Raw genomic sequence first — 20491 nt, 5'->3', positions numbered from 1 at the left:
TATTTAAATTAGCTCTTTGCCCTAGTCCTCTGATTCTGCTTTTGTTTTCAAGCCTCCTTTATCTAAGACTGTCTCCTCCTTATCATTGCAGATGGGCATTAGTTACATAACAGAGACTTTTGCTTGGGCTTTGTATAGTGGTTTCTAGGTCAAACCTGATACCTGCAGTGATGCCAGCATGTGAATCTATATATTTCCTCCCCCTGCTTTGTATTCTTTGTCAGACACAGAGAAGCCCTGGCAGAGTGAGGTGCATGCAGGGCAGTGCCAGCAGGGATGAGGGGCATGATGCCAGTGAAGGAGCACCTCTCCACTCAGCTGCTTTGGTTTCTTGTCCTACTTGTTCTTCAGGTAACCAACAGTGAGTATTGTATACATTTCTCTCTCATGTATTTTGAATTCTTTTTAGTTAGCAATCAAGGCAATGAGAAAAGAGAGACATAAAAATAGAAGAAGTTATTCTCTCACTTTTCTGTCTCCCCAGTTATGGAGTCTGCATGATGAGCTGTTGAAACAGAGAGTTTATATATTTATAGTAATTGCTTGCATGGGAAGAAAAAAAAAAAGAAATATCCACTGATTTTAAAGGAGTAAAGCAAAAGTTAGAAGGAAGTTTAAGATCCATCCAAAATAGATTTACATATTGAAGTCACAACCCCAGAATAGAAGGCTTGTTTTCTTAGGGGGAGCATATTAAATTAGAATGTGAAATTCATAATTCACTGGGTGTCACTTTAACCTTCATATCGAGTATCTGAATGTGAGAAGTATCTGGTAATCCCATGGGTCAAGGCTTTTCTGTTCACCTGCAGCAATAAGAAGAATTTTTTTTTCTCCCAGCTGAGTATGGTATTTACCTCCTTTCCTTTATTTCTTCTTCTTTTTTTTTTTTTTTTGCCTTCCTCTGAACTATCAGACTTTGCCTGCAGGCAGAGATGAAAGACTGAGCAGGGCAACTGATGCTCCCAAATTCTTCCTGAAACTTCTATGTCAAATCAATCCTTTGATTTGGGATCCCCTATGGCCAATGGGATTGGTCCATGCCTCTTGCCAGCCCCCAGGCTAGAACTGATGGGAGCCTGGAACTCCCCCTGGCTTTTGCAGGGGGTCAGAGCAGGGCCGAGCAAAACTGGTCTCAAGAGGGAGCATGTGTAAATGTCCTCTCAGGAGGGCTTACGGCACAGCATTTTATTGTGCAGTAAGCCAACATCAAATTCATAGCACATATAGACGAACACTGGGAGATGATGGCTACAGAAGCATACTGGCAGTTGCTTTGGGACATCTTCTGATTGCTACTGCATGCAGCTGTGACAACTGTAAAGCATGCCCTCTGGAAGCTGTGGTAGGGGGATGCGTGCCCATCTGCAGCTGAAGCCCTGCATTTCAAATATTAAGAGCACTATTCTACTTTGGCATGTTTCAAATTATATATTTATATGCACCCTAAGGTTCCTTCAGCTTATAGCTGCAGAATGCTTCTGGCCCCAGGGATGGGATTCAAGGAAGCAGGGCTGGACACCGAACTTCCCTCTAGAATCAATAGAGGAAATTAATTTTCTTTGGAGACTGATGGGGAGATCCTCCTCACTGGTCACCGAGAGCTAGCCAGTAGGAAGCACTGAATGCAGGACTGTGTTGGAATTTCGTCCCTTTCTAAAACATAGGGCTGGCTCCAGACATGCAGGCACGTGCAGTGTGTGGTGCCATAGACCTCTTTGTGGCACAAGAAACTGCATGCCTGGCACACTAAAACATAACCTGTGCTTCAGATTTGTAGCTTGGGTGCAAAATTTGCTTCCAGAAAATCCCAGTAGTAAAAAAAAAAGCATAGTAGAAAAAGTGTTGTGATGCACAGCACAGGAGTGTGAAATGGCAGACATGGAGGCTTAATCCTCCAGGGAGATGCTTTGGCTGCCAGCCAGAGCATCTCTCCTCCTCTAGTTTTGCCCCTCTCCTCCAGCATGCCAGAAGCCAGGAGAAGCAAGGAAAGGCCAGTTTTGTTAAAGCGTGGCATTTTTTTCCCATACCAAAACACACATTCAAGCATGTGTGTAGAGGCAAAACGTAGCAGCACAAATTTGTGCCACTTCTCTTTCTGCACTGCAAGCACAAGCCCTTGCATGTGGGGGCATGCCCTTTGGCCTTGTCCAGGTGAGCATGGCCATGCAGTATGTGTTGCCACAAACAAATCCTTTAAGTCCATTTTAAAATGAAATATCCTTAAAACAAGAATACTTGCTTTCCAATTAATTGCATTTGCAAGTGTGTCACAAAGCTATAAACAACTGACATTTGCCTAGTAGCACAGCTGACAAACTATTTGACCAGCTCTGTTAACAATAGCTGTAGGGATGTCACTGTCTACTCTTTAATTAAACATAGTTTCTGGGGGCAGAAGGGACCTGAACAGATCACCAAGTCCGACGCTCTGCCCTGGGCAGGAATGAGTGCTGGGATCATAATACCCCAGCAAGATATCTATTCAACCTCCTCTGGAAGACCCCCAAGGCAGGGGAGAGCACCACCTCCCTTGGGATCCTATTCCAGAGCCTGGCAGGCCTAATTGTAAAGTAATACCTCCTGATACCAAGCCTGAACCTGCTCTCTAACAATTTGTGGCCATTATTCCTGTTATCCCAGTTGGTGCCCAGGGGAACAGAGCCTCACCTATTTTCTGCTGGTTCCCCTGGTGAGTTTATTGACAGCTGCCAGAACCTCTCTCAGTCTTCTCTTGTAGAGGCTGAATAGATTCAGGCCCTTTAGTCTATCTTCGTAGGCCTGGCCTACTGCCCTCTGACCATGCGAGTGGCCCTCCTCTGGCCCCTCTCAAGGTTAGCCATATCTCTCTCGAAGTGCAGCGCCCAGAACTGGATGCAGTACTCCAACTGTGGCCTGACCAGTGCTGCTTAGAGGGGAAGGATCAGAGCCCTGGACCTGCTTGTGTTGCCTCTGTATTAATTCTTCTGTCCTGATTCTCTATTTGAAGGTGCAATTAATGAGCTGAAGCTGAGCCATGGAAAAAACCGCTGTTCTGGGCTGGTGGAAGTGAAGTATAATGGTCAGTGGATGAAGCTGTGTTTTACAGCTTCTCAATGGAGCCATGCTACAGTAATCTGCAACCAGGTGGGCTGTGGACCTGCAGTGAGTGTCCATAATGCTTCCCACTTCAAAGAAGATTCCAAACCATACTTGTTGGTAGGAGATGTTTGTCATGGTAATGAGACATCACTTGCAGAGTGCAAAATATCAGATCTGTATCCAGAATCAACATGTTCCTCTTCTTTTTTTTCTGGAATAACCTGTGGAGGTAAGAATTCAGCAACCGCATGCAGGAAAAGCACCACTACAAGAAAAGATTGTTTGCCATTGCTGTGAATTAGTTAAGTATTAAATAACATTAACAAGGGTATGTATGTGTGTATGCTGGAAATCCAGATTGTTAAGAGGAATACAATTCAAATTTTGTAAGCTAGAAATAGGGAGTTTAAAATGTTTTTACTCAATTCTCTGAAAACTGGAATATCCTGCATTAACAGGTACACCTACCTGAGGTTAATTCTGTTCCCTCTGGAGCTGAAAGTAGTTAATCTGTAGCTAAACTAAGACAGAAAGAAAGAATGGAATGAGTAAATTAACAGAAAGAATGGAGAGAGAAGAGGAAGGGGATGGGGAGGAGGAGGAGGAAGAGGGAGAAAGTGGGGCTGGGAGGCCCATTGAAGGAGAAGTGAATACATCGTCCCATAGGAGGCTTAAATCCTACAGCACCTATAGTCAACCAAATGGCTGATCAGAAGCAGCAAGGAGAGTAACTACTTGGGTGGATGAAGGGAATGCTGTGGATATAGTGTATCTGGAGCGGGGAACCAGCACATTTGACTCTTCCCTGGAATGTTAGGGAATTCCTAATAGTGTACCTCATTACCCAGTATGACCCCTCTGTCTTTTGGGACTCAGACTAGATAAGAGGTGCTATTGATCTGTCTCTAGCTTAACTGTTAGCCAACATTCACAAAGGCTTAGAAAATGAGCTGCTGAACAGCTGATAATGTGTTGCTTGAGAATGCAGAAGGAGCAATCATCCCCTCCTGCTGCTTACCTGCCCTCTCCAAGAGCAGAAGCTTTGAGAGGACTGATAGACAGCTTCTGTGAGGAGACCCCCACCGTACCAGCTGCCACCACCTGCAACTCCCTGATCTCCTGCTGTGGTGCCTGAAAATTATATTTGTATGGTAAAGGTGCTTGTTTAATGCTCTGTGAGGATTAGACCAGGTGTTTCTTGTCATTTATTCAGGTACTGCGAGCTGTATGTTGCTGGTAAGAGCTTAATTAAAGTCAGAGATTAGTGAGGCCTTATATGTAGTGAGGCCTTGAAAGATTAGTGAGGCCTTGAAAAAAGTAAGGCTTTGTATTTAGTGGCACAGTTAAAATTAACCTAATCAAAAAAAATGCAAAGGCTTGTACTACTATTGGTCAGTCATAAGGAGAGTTTGTCGTGCGTGGCTATGAGTCCACAGCGTAGCTCAGAAGTTATAAATTGGCCAGCACATCCAGAAATTATCTGAAGGGAGATGCAGTATTGTAAGAGAAGCTGCTAATTCAGGAATTAGCTGCTGACCTGGGTTCGGTGGGCTGGTGGATCTTGAGGAGCCCGAAGACTGAATACCAGTGTCCTTACCAGTACCCCTTGGAGAGCGCAGATTAGGGATGCCTGACTTCTCTGAGATTTATAGAAGAGGAACTTGTTGTACATCAGGCATCAGAGGGGACTGCTGATAAGTTGCCGACGTGAATTGTTATTGTCTGTCATTGTTGTCTTGTTATATTATGCGTAGTTGTGTGTTTGTTAAGTCAATAAAACTTTCTTACCTTTTTACTCCTGACCACTCTCTCAATCCCAAACCCTCCCGCTGGTAGCTGGGACACCTGCATAGACTCAGGGCCCCAGCCCACCCTGTGATCCATCTTTTCTCCACAGTGAACAAACCCATGACTGCATGAATTAAGTTTGCCATGATGGGGGACCAGAAGAAGTATGAACTAACTGTTGGAGACAATTTCAGCAATTAGAGCCTGGGACATTATGACTAAGAATCATTTCAAGTAGTCTGGGACAATACAGCCTTGAACTGTGGCTGCATGGAGGGGAACCTGAACTGCCATGCTAGTCTCCTCTGATTGTCCAAGTGGCAGACCTGAAGCTTTAAAACCTGCTTTGTTTCTCATTCCCTTGCTCTCTTGCTTGGTCACTCGTTCACTATACCTGTAGTAAGGTACCTATATCTATCACTAATTTGTTGTTTACCAGGACTGCCTAGGTCAATCCTACTGCTTTCTCAGGTTGCAGGAGGAAGGGGGATGGGGGCAAGTCAAAAAGCTAAGTTAAATTAATCTGTAAATTGGGGGCGGGTCCAGTTCAGAAACTTTGGTTCTTGTGGCTGATGATGTGCCATAGCAGAATGGGCTGAGAGTTCCTGATCTGGCTCATTACCTGGATTGCTGTGTTGGCCTGGGAGGGCTGCCTATCTTCAGCCACAGCTGGATTGGAGTCCTTACTATGCTCTTGGATGGTTCCAGGGGCCACTGGGCCCACCACATTTTCAGACCTGACCATGTTACTTACTGCAAAGATGTGGGAGAGTGTATTGTTTCAGGTGCATGTGAGCTTGCATGTGCTGATACGCAGTTGCTGTCCTGTGCCTTTGTGAACTGCTGTCTCAGTATGTTGCACTTGGAACACAGCTGGGCTCAGTCATGGTCATAAACCCGGGTTGCCATTTCCTTGGGAATCCAGTGATATGCCATCTTGTTTCAGTGGTTTGACTAGAGTACCCACTGATTCTTCTTGACCGAGATGGCAATGGGATTGGCTATCTTTGGGTACTCAAATGCTATGGTCAGGACCAGTGCGACCAGACAGAGTTAAAGAAGGTCCAGCTTTGGGGCCAAAAGAGTGCACTGTGGGATATCTGGAGGTCCCACACCAGAGAATCCCATGATAGTGTGGGACAAACTATTAGTAGTTTCATAGATTTCATAGACATTCGGGGCTGAAAGGGACCTCATGAGATCATCAGGTCCAGCCCCACACCATGGGTGGGAAGTCAGCTAGGATCAAGTGACCCCAGCAAGAAATAAATCCACCTGTTTGTTGAAGGAGTCCAGAATAGATGCTTGCACCACTCTTGGGGGAGTTTGTTCCAGACTCTGGAAACACACACTGTAAAGAACTTTTTTCTTATGTCTAGTCTAAATTGGCCTTCCTGGAGTTTATGGCCCTTAGACCTTGTTATCCCTTGGGCAGCTCCGGTGAACAGGTGTTCTCCAAGGTTCTGATGTCCCATCTTATGTAATTGTAGGCTGCCACCAGTCCCCCCTCCAGGCCTTGGATCATATCAATGGCTCTCCTCTGGATTCTCTCAAACTTCCCCACAACGTTCCTGAAGTGGGGGGACCCAATAATGGATGCAGTACTCTAGGTGCAGTCTCACCAGAGCTGAGTAAATTGGGAGGATAACTTCAGGCCTGTGCAAAGCGGCTAGTATTTGCTTTGGATTTGTATGCAGTGGATTTGGGGGACAGTGATTCGATTCAGTAATTCCAAACACTGTGCCAAATAGATTCTGCCAAATCAGCCAGGCCCATCCTCCCTGGCCTGGCAATGGCTGCTCTGGCCTCCTCAGCTCCCGGCACCTGGGGAAAAAAAAGCCCCAACTCAGCAGGGGCTGCCAGGTTGGGGGGCAATCCCTGCTGCCCCCCCCCCCCATGCCCCATGCTGCATTGGGGGGCTGTGCATCAGCTCCCTGCTGCTTCCCCAGCTCCCCCACTGCTGCCATTCCCATCATGGTTCTGGCTGCTTTCCCTGGTTTTGCTTCAGATGCATCAGTGGATGCACACCAGAGTTTGGTTCACTTTGCCAGCTTTACACTGTTGGACTGTAAAATAAAGTAGTTGTAATCAGGTCCAGTCAAGCACAGTTGAAAGGCAGAATGACTGTATGTGTAGTTTGGGCTTACTGGGATATCAGGCAAAGAGGAAAGATCTAAAGCTATGGAGGCATATATCTTGACTTAAATTTCCCAGTTTTTGGGTGGAGTTTTGCTTAATTCAGCATTCTGAATACTCCCCTGGAACCACCAGGAAACCCTAACTCTCTGTTAACAAAGATTTTTGTTATGGACGTTCCTAGGTCTTGTCTTGAATTCCCTTTTCTTTTAATAGAAAGAGAAGCATTATTTGAAGGAGTTAGTGGTCATTTCAGAGGTTGCCCTTTAACATGTAGTTTTGCAGTTCAGAAGCTATTGGTCAGAAGGGAAGCTAATGGATACTATGAAATCCCTAAATAATTGCTACCCCTCTAATACATAGATTCTAGTGAAAATTCGAAATGTTTGAGTGTGGAGTTGCTGATAGTACCAATGACAGAAATAACAGACATAGTTTGCATCCAAATATTATTATTATTATTATTATTATTATTATTATTATTATTATTTTATGGCTACTCTCCAAGCTTCAGGTAGGGGTACCATTTACCTCAACTTTGTCCAGTCTAGTTTTTATATGAATTACCTTGAATATACTCCAGATCCAGACGTGAGGAGCAGGGAGAGTAGATTAGGCCTCTCCAGCCCACCTCTTGAATCTGTGCAGCCAAGAGAAAGAGATGCATGGGCCATGAGGAAGAGATGCTACAGTGAGGTGGCTGTTGCTTTGTAATGGAAAGGGCTGTGGGTCCTAACCTGGACCATTGTCCCAGTGGGGTAGGAATTTCTGCTCTGTTCTCCATCTGTTCTGCTCAATTGAATATTAAAAGCAAGATATAGTGGCTCAGCCAAAAATTTGCAAGTGTCCTTGGTGACTGTGTGGTGCATGAAATGTATGAAAAGGTCATCTCATTCTCTGACTTCCTTGTAACATAGATAGCTGTGAAAATGTGTTTGTACTGTTAAGGTAGCAGGCAGCAATAGCAGAGACTAGTTTCATAGGAGCAGACGCCTGGCTGGCCCGGAATGCACAGTTCAAGCTTCCATGACTGATGAAACAAAGAGGGGAGAGAACCTGTCCCTTCTCGCAACTTTAGTGTTGAGCTGTGCAAAACATTAGAGAGCGCTGTTTCCAGATGCTGTGCTTACTTCATATTGCCACAGGATGCAGGCAGAAGAAGTAGCTGAGTAAATTAGCAGAATTAAATTAGACATAGTGAGTACACTAAAAAATCCAGGAGACTGATTTAGAAATGAATGACAAAAGCCATACGCCACTGATATTTGCCTAAAACTCTGTTTGGCAACTACCATTTAATGATCTTGAGTAAGAATAGCTAGGGGATATGACTCAATGTGCTCTTCTGTAATTCTGTCCTGCTTCTCTAATTGAAGGTAGACACAGTGGAGTGAAGCTTCTCAATGGTACCAGTCCATGTGCTGGCAGAGTGGAAGCAAAACTTGGCGATTACTTGATGAAAGTATGTTATCCTCCTGCATCTATAAAATGGCTTGCAGTAATTTGCAGAGAACTTGGGTGTGGATCAGCAATGAATATGTACAACGCCAGCCATTTTGTGGAGGATTCCAGACCATACGTAGTTCCAGCAGTTCTTTGTTATGGTGATGAGACAGCAGGCGTGGAATGCAAGGCAGCTTCCTACACTCTGGAGTCAACATGCTCTCCTTCTTTCTATACTGGAGTCACATGCTCAGGTAAGGAATTACCCATCCTTCCACCTGTCAGGATATGAATATGTACAACGCCAGCCATTTTGTGGAGGATTCCAGACCATACGTAGTTCCAGCAGTTCTTTGTTATGGTGATGAGACAGCAGGCGTGGAATGCAAGGCAGCTTCCTACACTCTGGAGTCAACATGCTCTCCTTCTTTCTATACTGGAGTCACATGCTCAGGTAAGGAATTACCCATCCTTCCACCTGTCAGGATATTGCCATGGAAGAAAAGGGACTGAAAAAAGAATGTGTCTCATCCTTCTGAAACAACAGGAATGTGGGTAAATATCCTCAACTCCTATAACTGTTATGCTCACTGCGAATGAGGACATCCAAGTCTTTAGAATCCCTTGATTAGCCTAAGTTCACTTCTCCCGATGCCATATTTACTATTTACCGTTTATAGGTTTTTACTCCATTTCAAATCAGAAACATTGTTTGCATTTAAAAAGCTATTGTATCTGAGCACCTAATTTGTATTATGGACACGTCTACATGTTGCCCTATGACATAGTAAACACCTCCACTGTGCCATACGCATGGTGCATGGTTAGCTTTCGCAACTACTTAGCCTACGTGGTGCACTAAAATGAGGGAGTGTGCAGCTATGACTAAGTAGTTGTCAGTGACATGTAGATGCACGTTGTCCCTATATTGGTGTAGTGTGTCACTATGGAGACATAGCGCATCTCTGTGGTGATGTAGCATGACGTGTAGATGCTCTCAGTATGTAGTGTCAGAGAATCTGTACTGGAATTCTGTATAATTGTGTTACATTGATAATGCATGATTGCACTGATGCACTGATGTCCGTTTTCCTCATTGCTGTCCTGGGGAACTCGAGCAAGCAGGTTACTAAGCATAGTAGTAGTAGTAGAGAGTTCCTTGGTGCAACTACAGCATCCTGATGTTCATTTTCTCCCAAAAACTTTATCTGAACTCAAATAACTCTTCTAATGGTGTTACTGTTACCTTCCAGTCTGGGTATTCATCTCCACAATCACTCTGGCTGCTTGAATGTTCCTCCCAATACCGAGACTGCATTTTTCTTTCCTTGGAGCCTTCTGTAGTTTTTTTCAGCTGTGCAAAATGAATGTGTGGTGTTTCCAAACAATAACGCTTTTGCTCACATTGCTATTAGAAATGGCAATGAGGGTGTGCGTAACTTTTCACAAGTACAAATCATTCACGTTGCAAGAGAGTGAAAGAGTAGATCCTTAGCTTTCAGTTTGTAGCAAGTACAACGTGTCTTTCTTCCTCTCTTTGCTTTTCTTATTCCTTCTTCTGCCTTACTTACTGTATTCTTTCTTGAGTATAAGTGGTAGGATTATTTAAAGCTGTTGCCTGTTCAACTGAAAGTGGAAACCACAAAACTTTTTGTTAACATTTAGTAACAGTGCAATACGCAATATCAGAATAATTAATCAGAAAACAAAGTGTTTAATAAAATAGTCATGTGCCCTATCCCTCGTGATTAGTTAAAAATTAAATAATTGAGAAGCAGAAAATTAATTAGTGTGTGTATGGACAGGTAATTCCCTATTTTTAAAACAATTTTGGATGCAAAATGTTTGAAAAAAGTATCTGCATTTACTAAAAGCTGAAATGGAGGGCAAAGGGTTTCAGTGTTACATTCATTGATGGATTGATTGACTCCAGGTGACACACAGCCCCGGTTGATTGAAGGTGACAATGCCTGCTCAGGACGTCTGGTGATAAGACTTGGACACACTTGGGCTACTGTCAGTGATTCCCACCTTGATCCTAAAGCTGCCAGTGTGATTTGTAATGAACTACAATGTGGAGCAGTTGTATCCATCACAGGAGGAGCTCACTTTGGAGAAGGACAAGGGCCAATCTGGAATGAAAAGTTTCAGTGTGTGGGAAATGAGTCTCATCTTGCTTACTGCCCCCGAGCACCACCCATGAATCAGACAGGCTCACATGCAAATGATATTGGCCTCATATGTTCACGTAAGATTTTAGTGTGGTAGCTTAAAAATAGGAATATAGAAATGTAGTACCAAAACAGACCACCTGAGACACTGAATCCAACCCCTGGCATTTGCAGGAAGCCATTTATTTATTTACTAGGCAATGGCCATTATGAATGACGGGTGGATCGCGGGGACGGAGTGCCAACACCCACCACTCTTTGCCTCCACCTGTCTGTGTCTGGCTCACACCTGCCACACACACCACATCCACCCAGCGACATACCACACCCACCCACACAGCCACCTCCCTCACACACACAGCTGCATACCACCCACCACACCCTGTCGCCCACTACACACCCACCCAGCCACATGCCACACCCACTTAGCCACACATCACACCCATGCACACACCCAGCAACACACTATGTGCATGTATACTCCCAGCCACATGCCACACCCACCCAGCCACACGCCAGACACTGCACACACCTGGTGTGGCCGGCTGCCCCCACTCACTGTGAACGGCAGGCTGGGGCAATCAGAGCCTGGTGGCTTGTGCAGGGGCATGGTGTGGGGAAGCTCAGGGAGGCAACGTGCTCCCCTCCCCCCGCTCCCCCGCAGTGTGTGCAGCAGTGGGAGCCACCTGCCTCCACCTCTGGAGAAGCCACCAGGCTCCTATGGCCCCAGGACACAGCCTTTCCAGAGCCCCATTCTCCCAACTATGCCCTGGGCAGGCCAGGTCATGGGACAACTGAAGCCCAGTGGCTCCTCCAGGAGTGTGGCGCACCATGGGGGAGTATGTGCCATCCACTCCTTAGTTCCCCCATGATGCACCTTGGTGGGACTCACCCACCCATGTCTGTGCAGGAACAGCTGGGCTCTGGGTATCCCATGGCCCGGCCTGGCCAGTGTCCCGGGCTGGGGGCAATCAGACCCCAGTGGTTCATGCAGGGACACGGTGTGGGGGAGTTCGGGCTTGGGGTGGGCGGGGGGAAACATGCTCCCCTCTGTCAGCTCCCCCAGTGCGAATAGCAGCGGGAGCTGCCTGGCTATGGCCCTAGAGGTGTTGCTGAACTCCCATTGTCCCAGGACCTGGGCCGGGCTGAGTGCAGCCCTCTCCCCTGTCAGGAACAGCCCAGCAAAGCCCCAGCCCCCAGTCCCTCATGGCCCTTCCAGTGGTACTGGTGGCTGCTGTGACCCCCCACTCCCTGCTCCTCTACACACTTCCTGCTCCCCTCCAGGCTGGCTGCTGTCAAGGGAAAGTGCATTGCGGTGGCTCCCTGGCCTTCGACCACATCTGCTCGCTTCCCTGAGCCCTGGCACACAGGAGCCCTGGCACACAGTTGTGCCCAGGCCCCCGGGCCCAGCCAATCAGTACCTGCCCTCTGGGCAGCGCATGTGCAGTTGGCCCAGAGCGTTATGGACACAAAGAGACACAGACAAAGCTTTTATTTTATTAGAATTTATTTATGTGTTTGTTTGTTTCTTTATTAATAAGCTGTCCTTCCCAACAAAGGCTCACCCTTTCAAACCTACATACACAACACCAAGACAGCATTGATATGAATTTTGGGCTTGGGTAGAGCAACGAAGAAATATCCCTTTGTTGGAAGGAAGGACAGCAGGATTGGAATCCATGTCTAGTAAAATATCTGAAAATCCAAGATAATCAGAAGGGTTCTCACTTTCTGATTTCCCATTCTTTGACTATTTGGTACAAAATGGGGACATGAACTGTTGTGCTCCTCTCTAATCACTGTCCATCTTCTCTTCTCCTCAGGGTTCACAGGGTTCAGGCTGGTGAACGGCAGCACCCAGTGCTGGGGGAGAGTGGAGGTCCAGGTGCTCGGTGCCTGGGGCACCGTGTGTGACTCGCGCTGGGATTTGTCAGATGCCAACGTTCTCTGTCGTCAGCTTGATTGTGGATTTGCAGTGTCAGCTCCAGGAGGAGGGCATTTTGGGAGAGGAACGGGGCCCGTCTGGAGAGACACATTCCACTGTAATGGGACTGAACCCCATTTATGGCACTGCCCGGTTACTGCCCTGGGAGTCTCTCAGTGTTTCCATGACCGTGATGTCAGTGTGATTTGCTCAGGTGAGCAGAGAAACAATGGCTCTGGCCCCAAATAACACTGGTACAAGAATTTTTCACTCAGTCGGTTTCCACTTCACTCACCTGCTTCGTAGTGGTGGAATATCTAAGAGGACACTGCTTTTATATATATATAGGCACTGCTTTTATATAGTCACTTCTGTTATGCTTTCTTAGTGCAATGGGGCAAGAAACTATTACAATGATAGTTATTACTTAGAGATGCTCCCAAATTTAGATGATTTGGTAATTGGGGCAAGGTTTCTTAGTGATATAGCTAGCCAGTTCAGTTACTCAGAGAGAGACATAGTCTACAGGGATTGCTTATTGTTCCAGAATATAACGTGTTGTATAGTTCTTGTCATTCACTGTGTATATTGGACCTTATGATCACTACATCTATGTCATAGTTTTTTAATCTGGGCCACTAGCATCACCCTCCTCTGTGAGACCACTTCTGCATTCTCTGCATAGAGGGCAAGGACTGTAGTGAACAGGGCAAAGCCGATGCATAGCCCTTTAGTAGAAGAACCTTCCCCTCTGCCAGAAGTTACTCTATCTTCACAGAAAACTCCTGCCGCCACCCTGTAGCCCGATGAGAGTCAAGACACCCTCACTCCTTCAGGCAGTTGCCATGGTTCATTCAGCAGGTGGTATCTTAAATTATACTTCGTAATGTGGCACACGGCAGATGACTGGAGCTGTCCAGAGCTACCAGAAGCAAGCAGGTGAACATACCCTTTTGCCTTTTGGTGGCCATAGCTACTGTTTGCTGCTAGAATTTCTGGCAGCAGATGCAGAGGAGTGAAGCATATTCTTAGACACCGAGACACCTTCAATCAGCACCTTCAATCACCTGTTGGGATGTCTCCCAGCAGAAGTCAAAGCTATGGTATCTTCTCTCTACCTTCCTCAGACTACGTTTATATAATGGCAGGGAGACAGGGACTGCTACTACTTTAATTAGGGCATCACCACAAAGTCACCTGGGCCATCTGGTGGCAGGGGTTTTCCTTTTGCTGGAGCTACACCCTCACCCCTGACAACAGAAGCTCTGCAGGGAGAAAGCAGAAGCTGCATCCACACTTGGGGTTTTGCCAGCAAAGCTACTTCAGGTATAGGGTCTGATCTTTCCACGCTCACTGCCAAGACAGCTCTGATGGCTAACAAGCAAAAGTCCAGTGTTGTTCCTTCGCCTCAAGGAACGCACTTAGTTGGAGGTCCTGGCTAACAACTCCCTGCCAGGGCTCTAGCCTCGAGTATAAAAATTCTATTGAAGGATTCATCTAAATTCCTTGTAACAGCAGTTGGTCTTCTTATCACTGTAGTTCTCTGAGTATTTGATAACCAATGTATTTTTATGCATACATACATTCTGCATGTTATATAATGGAAAATAGAAAGTGTTGTTCAGTTCATTTTCTCTCTCACCATCACTTATACTGTTGAATGGAGAGAGCTGGTGCGATGGGCAAGTCGAGATTTCCCTCGGTGGAACATGGAGCAGAGTCCTGGATGATCAATGGGACATGAATGATGCCAGCGTGGTGTGCAGGCAGCTGCAGTGTGGAGCTGCTGAGAAAGCCTATCACCCTGCAAAGTCTGAGCGCGGGACAGGTCCTGTGGGGTTCAGAAGTGTCCAGTGTGCTGGACACGAGTCTAATCTGATGCTCTGTAACAACTCCCTGTCTGAGGCAATGCAGGCTGGGATAGCAGAAGACGTCAGTGTTGTTTGTGCAGGTGACTCCCCGGAAAATCCTACAAACACCTTCTTCTGTCAGGGGTACAGCCAGGAAGTAAGCGGTCAGGGTCACAACCCAGGGGATCAGGAACAGACATGTCAGGGAGCAAAGGACCACAGTTGTCATGAGTCAGGTCCAGGGGGGTCAGGAGCCTGAGGGCTCTAATGTGCCCAGATGTTGGCAGTTTTGAAACATGAGACCAGGGGTCAGGATCAGTAAGCAGGGATCTAGCCAGAGTGACCAGCCAGGAGGCCCGGAGCAGTAGTTATAGCTTATGGGATTGGGATATTGGGGATTACTACAGGCCGGGAGCTGGCTGGGAGTCGGGCTTGGAACCAGGATCATGGTGGGTCAGGGAGTCAGCGAGACAGGCTGGGAGAACAGATTGTTTTCTTTCCATTTTCTTTCCTTCCTGCTCCTCCTCTTACGTTAACCCTACTCTGTGGGCCATTTCCTGTAGGAGATCGCCCAAGGGTTCTTGACTCGATGTTCCTGATTGTTTTTTCCTTTCCTTTTTCTTTGGAGGTTGAAAAGTATCTTAAAGAGGTACCCTTTCTTTCCACAGAGACTATATTGCCATAAACCTTCCCTTTGCTTTGCCATGTGCCCCACTTACCTGCACATTGAACAAATTAGCCAAGTGTGGGCTGCTGCTAGGTGTCCCTGTTTGCCACATTTAGGACAAAATTTTGGCTTTCCATAGTAATATGTAACACTGCAGATAGCACCTGCTTCTACCAATGTGAGGAGACTGTATACTCCTCCTGGACCTGAGGGGTTGTGGGGTCTGCTTTTAGAAGGGCTTTGGCCATCCAAGTGCCTGTCCATATCCTGTTTTTAGCCCCTATTTTACTGATCTTTCTTATTTCCTCAGAGTGCATCTTTACCTATATTCATAAGCCTGTTTCAGTGAATGTATTTTAATTTCTACCATTCTCTCTCTATTATTTTGCACCACATTAAAAACAGTGTACATCAATATTGGGTAGCCCTTGGCTTCTTGAAAGCTGCCTAGAAATTTCTGATAGCCTTTTTGTCTCCTAAAACCCTGATCCTAGTCTAGTCCCAGATCTATAACAATGAAGCAGTTTAGGTCTGATGGGCAGACTTTCAGTATCTTCTGAAGCACAGTTTGACTGATTTCCAGACTCATCGTTTCCAATTTCCCAGTACCAGAGAGAAGCTCGGCTGTGGCACTTATCCTCGCAAGTGAGCATCGTTGATTCCTGCAGGTCCCTCCATTTTTTCTTCCCCTTCCCCTCTCCCACCAGGAAGGGCAGGAAGTGTCTCCACTGGTGCCATCAGTGTCACAGCCCCAGTCACTGTCTCCTGCAATGTTGCCATAGCCATTATTACCATTGGTTCAGGGTCAGCTCCTACCTGCCATCCTGCCAGAGGGCCGAGTAGACAAGGCCGCTGCTACCCAAGCAGTCAGAGGCTGCAGACTAACAGGGAGGCAACTGTCACATTGACCAGTCTTGTGTGCTCTGAAAGACCTGCTGCTAATCAGTAGCCAGTCAGACCCTTACCCCCATTGAGCTGGGGGCTGTTTGGCCTGCTTGCTGACCTAACTCCTGACATCCACAATTGAGTAGAAATATGAGTATCATAGGACTTGCCACCAGCCTACTTTGTGAAGTGATCTCACTTGGATGCAAAGAGATGTTAACACAAGGGTCAAATCAGTACATTTTTGGTTGGCAGGATAGCAATATAGTAAGTTCCAAAGCATGGCTGCAATTCTTCTGCTTCTTGTACCTCTGATGGGGGTAGAGGAAGGCACAGCCTATTTATGAGCCTGAATTATTTCCTGTCCAATATCTTCTTGTATTCTAACTTTGCAGGTGTTTTCCTTTATTTTTACTTGTAAGTCCAGGTTTTTAAGTAATTTCAATATATGAGCTTTTTAAATATCAGAATGATTTACATGAAAACTATTCAGTTATCATTAATTTGCCCATTAATTACTGTGATTTCTCCATACAGGAAGCAGGAAGATCAGACTGGTGAATGGGGCAGGTCGCTGTGCTGGGAGAGTGGAGGTTTATTACCAGGGCACCTGGGGGACTGTTTGTGATGATTCCTGGGACTTGTCTGATGCCAGCGTAGTTTGCCAACAGCTGGGATGTGGACACACCATTGAGGTATCTGCCTCTGCTCACTATGGGGAAGGCTCAGGGCAGATCTGGCTGGATGATGTGAAATGCACTGGGAATGAGTCGGAGCTGTGGGCATGTCCTTCCAGGAGCTGGGGCCAACACAACTGCCGACACAAAGAGGATGCAGGAGTGCTCTGTTCAGGTCTGTTCTGTAACTGCTCTCATGAGCCTGGTTACCAGGGGCATACTGGAGTGGAGAGATGAGAATGATAGAGATCCTCTTTGACTATCTATCTTTCTTTCTCACTTGCCATCACATGAAAGTCATTATTAGAGTGCTGCTGAGGAGGAGTCAAATTTTTGAGGGGAGAAATAATAATGATAGAGGTCTTCCCTGGATGCTTATTTTTGTTTCTTGTTTCCCACTTATGAAAGTCATCATTAGAATGCTGCTTTTTCCCATAATTGCCTTGCATAGAGCTGGCCATGATCTCTGGGATTTCAGTGTGCATACTGCAGGCTTGATCAGGATCCTGTCAGTACAAGTTGTTTTTTTGCATTTCCTTGTAGAGTTCATGAATCTGAGGCTGGTGAATGGTGGTGACTGTGCTGGACGGTTGGAGGTTTTCTACAATGGGACATGGGGGAGTGTTTGCTCCAATCGAATGACTGATATCACCATTGAAATTATATGCAAGCAGCTCAGCTGTGGAGTTGGAGGGGCACTTGCAATTGAATCTGCCTATGGAGCAGGTTCTGGTCCCACATGGCTGGACCACATTGAGTGCTGTGAGCATCACGGTTCCCTTTGGCAGTGCCCATCAGAGTCATGGGATCTTCAGCTGTGTGATGACCGGGTAGAAGAGACCCACATTTCTTGCAGTGGTAACTCTAAAATAATCTTTAAACACACATACATGCCCAGATGATACACCAACACCCTCAGATGTACAACTGCACCTGCACACATGTGCTCACGTTCACTGAGGCTCTGAGTTAGAAAAATATTGCGTTTATTAGGCAAGGTGCCTGTGAGGTGCCTATATATTAGGCACCCAGTTTTGTGTGTGATATCTTTTACTGGATCTAATGTCTAGTTGGGAAAGACAGATAAGATATCAGGTACCAAAGTCCCCTTCCTTCAGTCTTTGGGAGAGAAGCAGTCACAGTAGAGCATTCAAAATCTTTAATTGATTAGACCTTTTTTCATTCTGAATATTATAATAAACTTTTTATATTTTGGGGATGAAAATCAGTGATGGACCCAAACTGTGAGGTTTCAATCCGGGTGACAATTTTCCGAAAATCCGTTTGTGTATATTTCGGCAAGTGGCTTGGATATATGTATGAGGATGCTGGATCTGAGCTGTAGGTTTATTTTGGTTCCAGATACAGTAAAATTGTATCTCTTCACGGGAATTGCCTACTTCTCCAGGTGTTTTTCAGATAATAAAACTGTTCACTACAAGGCTCTTTACAAAAGGATAAGGAAGATACTCAAAGAGGGAAAGCATGGTGTGAGAAATCACAATCACATGCACAACGGCAGAGATCTGCAAGAAGTTTGAGAAATCATGTTTATAACTAAAGTACAAATCCTTTGGGTATTACATAAACTAGAACTTCTATCTTATTCATACAGGGCGCGTCTACCTGTACCCATATGGCGATGTTGCTCCTGCGTCATGCCCGTGCTTTAAAACTTCCAAAAGAAGTGCTAAAGCCTGGCGCAGGTGTAGCCCATACTGTGTTGTCTATTGGGCAAATGATTATTTTTAGCTGCTGCCATGCCGTGGTGGCATGCTACAGTGAGGGAGTGCAGTGCTGCAGCAAAGTAGCTGTTGGTCATGTGTAGATGGACACGATCGCTTCATCAGTATAGCACGTCACTAAGGCAAATTACCGTCGCATGTAAACTTGCCCACAGTGTTGCAGTGGAGAGGTTATAGATTCTACTTAATTTTTCATGAAACACAGTAATTTGTTCACTCATGGTAATATTTATTTCTGTAGGAGGAAAAGAAAACAGTACACAAAACTCATTTGCTGCGTGCCCAGGCTCTACAAACTGCACAGGTATCAATGCTTCTCTGTATCTCGTCTCAAATTCTAACGACCTTCCCAGCTGTCCCAGTAACATGTGAGGTTTCCGCCTTTCCCAGACAAGAAAAAGCTCCGTGTTGTGCAAGGAAAGGATGGACGTTCGGGGAGAGCAGAGGTTTGGCACCACGGCTCCTGGGGAACGGTGTGTGATGACTCCTGGGACATGGCAGATGCAGAAGTCGTGTGTAAACAACTGGGCTGTGGACCTGCTGTGTCTGCCCTGGGTGAAGCAGCATTCGGGGAGGGGACTGGCCCCATCTGGCTGGAGAAGTTGGACTGTTGAGGGACAGAGTCATCTCTGTGGCACTGTCCTGCGAAGCACTGGGAGGATGGTAACTGCCACCATAGAGAAGATGCTGCTGTGAATTGCTCTGGTGAGTGTAAGCCTCATTGCACAGGTTGGAAAGATTCAGTTCGGAAAGTTTCCTGCAGAGATGGTATGTGAGGCTAGAAACAGATATTGTCAGTGAAGCGTGATTGGCTGTGCTGTGATAGGTTGTGGCACAACTGATCACACTCCATGGACATCTAGAGACATGCCTGTTTGCTGAGCCGTAACTTGGGGTGTATCTGCATGAGGGGGAAACCAGTTTGCAGACATGTCCCTGGGTTGGGCAGGGGACCCCGGTGGGAGTTCCCCCTCTGCACCGGTATGCTTGCATTGGTGTTGAGCCCCAGCTCAAGTCTGGGATCGTGCCCGGTATGCAAAAGCCAATAAAGATACCAGGGGTGAAAGTATAAAGATTTATTGCTAGCAATACAAGGTGCAAGCGGAATAATTTCACGTAACAAGCACACAGAGTCTTAATTATGAGCATCTTTTATACAGGAGTATTGGACCTTCATAAGCATTCTTGTTTGCTAATTGGTTATAAGGGAGTGACGCAAGGAGTTCTTTACTGAGCATGTCTCTATACCTGTGTTTTAGCTATGTATCTCATTTACATACATGTATGTTTCATTAGCATACTTTCTCCCCACCTAGGCGCGTGATTTTTAGTATTTTAATGAGCTCTTTGCCCTAGTCCTCTGATTCTGTTTTAGGAATTGACTATTAGCAGAGAAAAACAGGAATTTTTGTTCTGCTCACAGAAGCTGAAGCTTATTCTACATAAAACCTTGCACAAATTATTTTCTTACATTGACTAACAATGTATTATTACAAGGTTAATACAATCCTTACCAGCAAGGGTAGAGGTAAACCTAGGTATGTCTTTGTAAAAATATTAGCTTCAATTACTGGAAAATCAAATTTGGTGAACAACTGGCTTCAGCTCTGCTCTATGCCAATAAACACAAACTTCTTTTCTTGTTTGTTAGCTTTGCCTTTGTTATTCCATGCCAGTTCTGGACCCATTAAGGCAATATATATTTTCACAATGATGATTTTCCTATCACATATACAAAGTATGAATTCATGGTAGCCAAATCTAAATGTACTCTCAAACTGCAAACGCTCAGGGAAATAGTCCAGAGGGGATTTTTGTTGTAATATTTATTATAGCAATACCATAGATTCTGCTAACAAAACCACTGCTTTGTCAGCATGTTCTGGAAAAATAATAAAAAGGACTATAAATAAAATACATAAATGTAATTAAAGATTAAATCTTTAAGCAGAAACCCTCTCTCAAATAAGGGAAGAAATGGGATTTTTTGTTGTTTTTATCTGCATGATATAACCTATTTTTCCCAGGGTTTTTTTTTCATTAATCCTTTAGCATAATTACTAACATAGCAATTTCTCAAAAGATAAATGGAGGATGGGGGTCATAAAATCATCACACACAAGG

The 20491-nt window shown here is 45.5% G+C and overlaps 1 protein-coding gene across 1 annotated transcript; it reads left to right on the top strand.

Moving 5' to 3' along the window:
• The first annotated feature begins 8536 nt into the window (after positions 1–8536).
• LOC102387632 (antigen WC1.1-like) lies at positions 8537–19756 on the top strand. The gene is given in 8 exon segments (XM_025216370.1): positions 8537–8702; positions 12443–12504; positions 14155–14494; positions 16483–16797; positions 17166–17480; positions 18609–18671; positions 18758–19072; positions 19743–19756. Coding segments are annotated over 8 exon segments (1590 nt in total).
• The last annotated feature ends 735 nt before the right edge of the window (positions 19757–20491 follow it).

This window comes from Alligator sinensis, unplaced genomic scaffold (genome assembly GCF_000455745.1).
Source record: "Alligator sinensis unplaced genomic scaffold, ASM45574v1 scaffold537_1, whole genome shotgun sequence".
Taxonomy (NCBI): domain Eukaryota; kingdom Metazoa; phylum Chordata; order Crocodylia; family Alligatoridae; genus Alligator; species Alligator sinensis.
The sequence above is the reverse complement of the archived record's forward strand: the minus strand, read 5'-3'. Positions and strand labels throughout refer to the sequence as shown.